We start from the raw sequence: 3,342 nt of genomic DNA, 5'->3' as shown, positions 1-3,342 counted from the left end.
GGGCAGTAGATCACAGCCCTCCATCCCCTGGCGTTTCCTCAGCGGAATCGACTGCAGCAGCTGCTCGATTGCTGCCAGGCCAGCATACAGTAAGTCCTTACCATGCATTCAATCAAGTTCTGCCAACTCAGCTCACGGAAACCTGCGGGCTGCTTATCAAGTCAGCGAACGGAATGATTTCCAATCATTGCCAATGAATATAAGCCCCATCAGCACTTGTAAAGAATCCGTCGACCTCCTCGCAATCATTGCCAATGATTGCAGCATGCTCCATCAGCATCCGTAATAAACCACTCTAGCATGGAAATATACCAAGTCAGCAAGAAAAATTCTCTGAATGGGAAATCGTATGCGAATGGGCTCTGCCTGCCATGTATGGTCTGACACTGCTGCGCATGCAACCGGTTGAGCTCGTTGACTGTAACCTGCTGCAAACTGTACGCAGGTACATGTAGTTTGCTGGCCCCCCTCCCAGCGACCTTGACGGCCGGGAATGGTCAGTAAATAATATTGACTCCCACCATGGCTCCCGGCCTCCGCCGGTCAGTTGAGCTCGTTGACTGTAACCTGCTGCAGACTGTACACAGGCACATGTAGTTTGCTGGACCCCCTTCCCAGCGACTTTGACTGACGGGAGTGGTCAGTAAAAATGGTCATTTACTGACCATTCCCATAATAGTGATTCCCACCATGGCTCCCAACCTCCACCGGTCGCCATGGGGTCATCAATATATGGGGAATGGCCGGTAAATGACCATTCCCTACCCCTTCAAAGTATCTCAAGTGCCAGAACAACCTCGCCTAACAACATCAAATAAAAGCAAATAAGCCTGCTCCAAATGTTTTAAGTTTTTTACTTTTTACTTTTTCGGGCTAGAGCAGGTAAGCCAACAAAGGGGGAAAAGGGCCTGCAGCCAATTGACAGTGCAAGCACATATCCCTTTTATTCTGAGGTAAGCAAGAAGTGAAAATTACTAAAGAAACTAACAGAGCCAGTTGTCCACAGAACACAAAAGATCTGGCATTTAGACACTGGTTTCTACAAGCAACAATTACTAGCTCACCCCTGGAGTGAACATTCAAACTGCACCTGCAACTGCTGCAACATAGTAAAAAATTCCAACAACAATGGCCAAGCATTGCACTGGAGCATACTCAAAACAAACATGTTAAAGCGAAACTCAAGCCTGTATCAACCATAACAGACAACAGACGGTAATTATAAAAACAACAATGACACTCCCCTTGGAGCAAGCACTCAATTTGGCTTTACCAAGTTTCAAAATATGCGATATTGTTCAGGAAAAAACTGATAATACTCAGCCAAATTAGTAAATTTTTTTACCAAAACTGATCAGACCCACTCAAAGGATGTGCCTACACATCCCCATCCTCTTTTTCTTCACTGGGCTTTGCAACACCTTCTTCCTCAGGAGCGGGCGGCTGAACCTGCTCTTCTTCAGGAAGCGGCTCCTCCACATAGTCATTCTCAAAAGCGTCTGGTGGAACTTCATAAAGGCGCACTTGCGGCTTTGAAGGATCTTTCACCAGTACGTATTTGCCCTCATTGAGCTTCAAGCATACATCTACAATTGCCTTCACAATACCCCACATGTTTGCTGTGTTCAAATTAATCTGCATAGCAAACTCTTTCGGCTTGTACCCTTGTACACTCAATATCACATGATTAAAGTGGTCTCTTGGATGAACTCGAGACACATAACCTAGCTTCATAGTGTCGGCACTTGCAAGAAGAGCTTGCGCTGTCCACTTCGCCAGCTTATTTGCATTATTCTTGAGCTCCGTTGCCAAAACTGCACCTCGCTGTGTCTCTAGCTTCTGCCTCCAGTCGACCCCAGTAAGCTTAGGATCAAACTCATTCAAAGCATTTAGCATCAGAAAATTGGTTTGCCCCTTGGCATCCAGCAGGCTGTGAACCTCACATCTTGCAACAAGATGAGTATCGTCATCAAGCTTCCATTTACGGTATCGATAAGCTACAGAAGCCACTTCCTCTCCTTCAGATGCAAAAGGGTTTGGCTCCTCAAAATCAACCTTGTTCCCATCCCTCACAAGTACCTGCTGAGAGAAGTTCTGATTAATGTAGGCAGCCTCCACACTAAGAGAGTAAGCAGAGTTGATATCTTCCTTAGCCTCTGGCAGTGGCTCTTGTGAGGTCTCATTCACAGATAAGAGATCCAGCTGAGATCCATCACGCTTGTCAAAGAAAAGCTTGTTTCCAACCCTTTGAACCACAATATCCCATGAATACACAGACCGGGGGGCACACATGAGGGTGGAGAGGATAGCATCAGTGGCAAAAACAGTAGCTTTATCATCACTTGCAAGCCTCCTAATGACTGGATCATCTGTGGTGGTGACCTTGAAGAAATTCCGATTCTTGAAGCGCTCTAGACGGCGATCATTTTTGGGAGTGACGCGATCATATGTCTTGTCATAGTACTCAAGGGCACCACACATGAGGATGTCTTCAGGTTCACCAACATTGAAGCTGAGCTTAGAGAAGGTGGTGAAGGGGATCTGGTCAAGCATGGTCCACTCGGGCTGAATATCAACAGAGCTGCGGAATACAGCAGCCTCACGGCGAGGTTGATTGCGGTTCTGATTGTAGAAGCGGTCGCGGCGGAGCTTGTCCTTCTCAGCCTCCCGGCGGCGAGCCTCCACTTCCTCATCTTTACGCTGAGGGAGCTGCTTCTGCTGCTGCATACGCCAACGAGGGCCAAAACGAGGACGGGGAGGGGGCTTACCATCAACCAGGCGGAAGGAGAGCTCGTCGGCATCATCATAAGCGAAATCAAAAACGCTATATTCAGCAAGAGCGCCCCCTCCTCTTCCTCCACCTCCTCCACGAGACGGAAATCCTCCTCTTGTGAAATCTGCTACTCTCCCCAAGCGATCAGACTTAGAGAAGGGTGCGTACGGCACATTCTGCAGTTGATTCTGCAATGCCGCCGCAGCCTCTGGAGGTCCCCAGCCATCTTGATTGTCTGCGATCTCGGGAACTCTGAGCTTCGGCGCCACCATCTCCGCCTCTCTGCAACAACTCAAACCCTAATTCGCAGCTAGAACCTTTAACTCAATGGAAGGTTTTCAACATTTGCTAGGCTATCCATCCCTTATGTTTCGCAAACTTTGCCAAACATTTTCAACTTTTACCATAACTACGACAATTCAAGTGCGAAACACAAACTTCTAGCCTCTAGACTCTAGAGTAGGTCATTAGATGCTTGAAGGCGTCTCCCAAATGCAAGAACACACACAAAATGAGAGAGAGAGAGAGAGGCCATCGCAAATTAGCAACCACGTGTGATGTCAGTCATT

General features: G+C 47.6%; 1 protein-coding gene across 1 annotated transcript; it reads right to left on the bottom strand.

The window, feature by feature from the left end:
- Window positions 1–1,192: 1,192 nt before the first annotated feature.
- On the bottom strand, window positions 1,193–3,131 carry LOC147421885 (eukaryotic translation initiation factor 3 subunit D-like). The gene has a single exon (XM_086502913.1). It carries the CDS (start codon window positions 3,043–3,045, stop codon window positions 1,378–1,380), a length of 1,668 nt encoding a protein of 555 aa, XP_086359039.1. The 5' UTR covers window positions 3,046–3,131; the 3' UTR covers window positions 1,193–1,377.
- Between the last annotated feature and the right edge of the window lie 211 nt (window positions 3,132–3,342).

This window comes from Adiantum capillus-veneris, chromosome 27, assembly GCF_014529385.1.
Source record: "Adiantum capillus-veneris isolate H3 chromosome 27, ASM1452938v2, whole genome shotgun sequence".
NCBI lineage: Eukaryota > Viridiplantae > Streptophyta > Polypodiopsida > Polypodiales > Pteridaceae > Adiantum > Adiantum capillus-veneris.
This window is presented reverse-complemented; position numbering and strand designations above follow the sequence as displayed.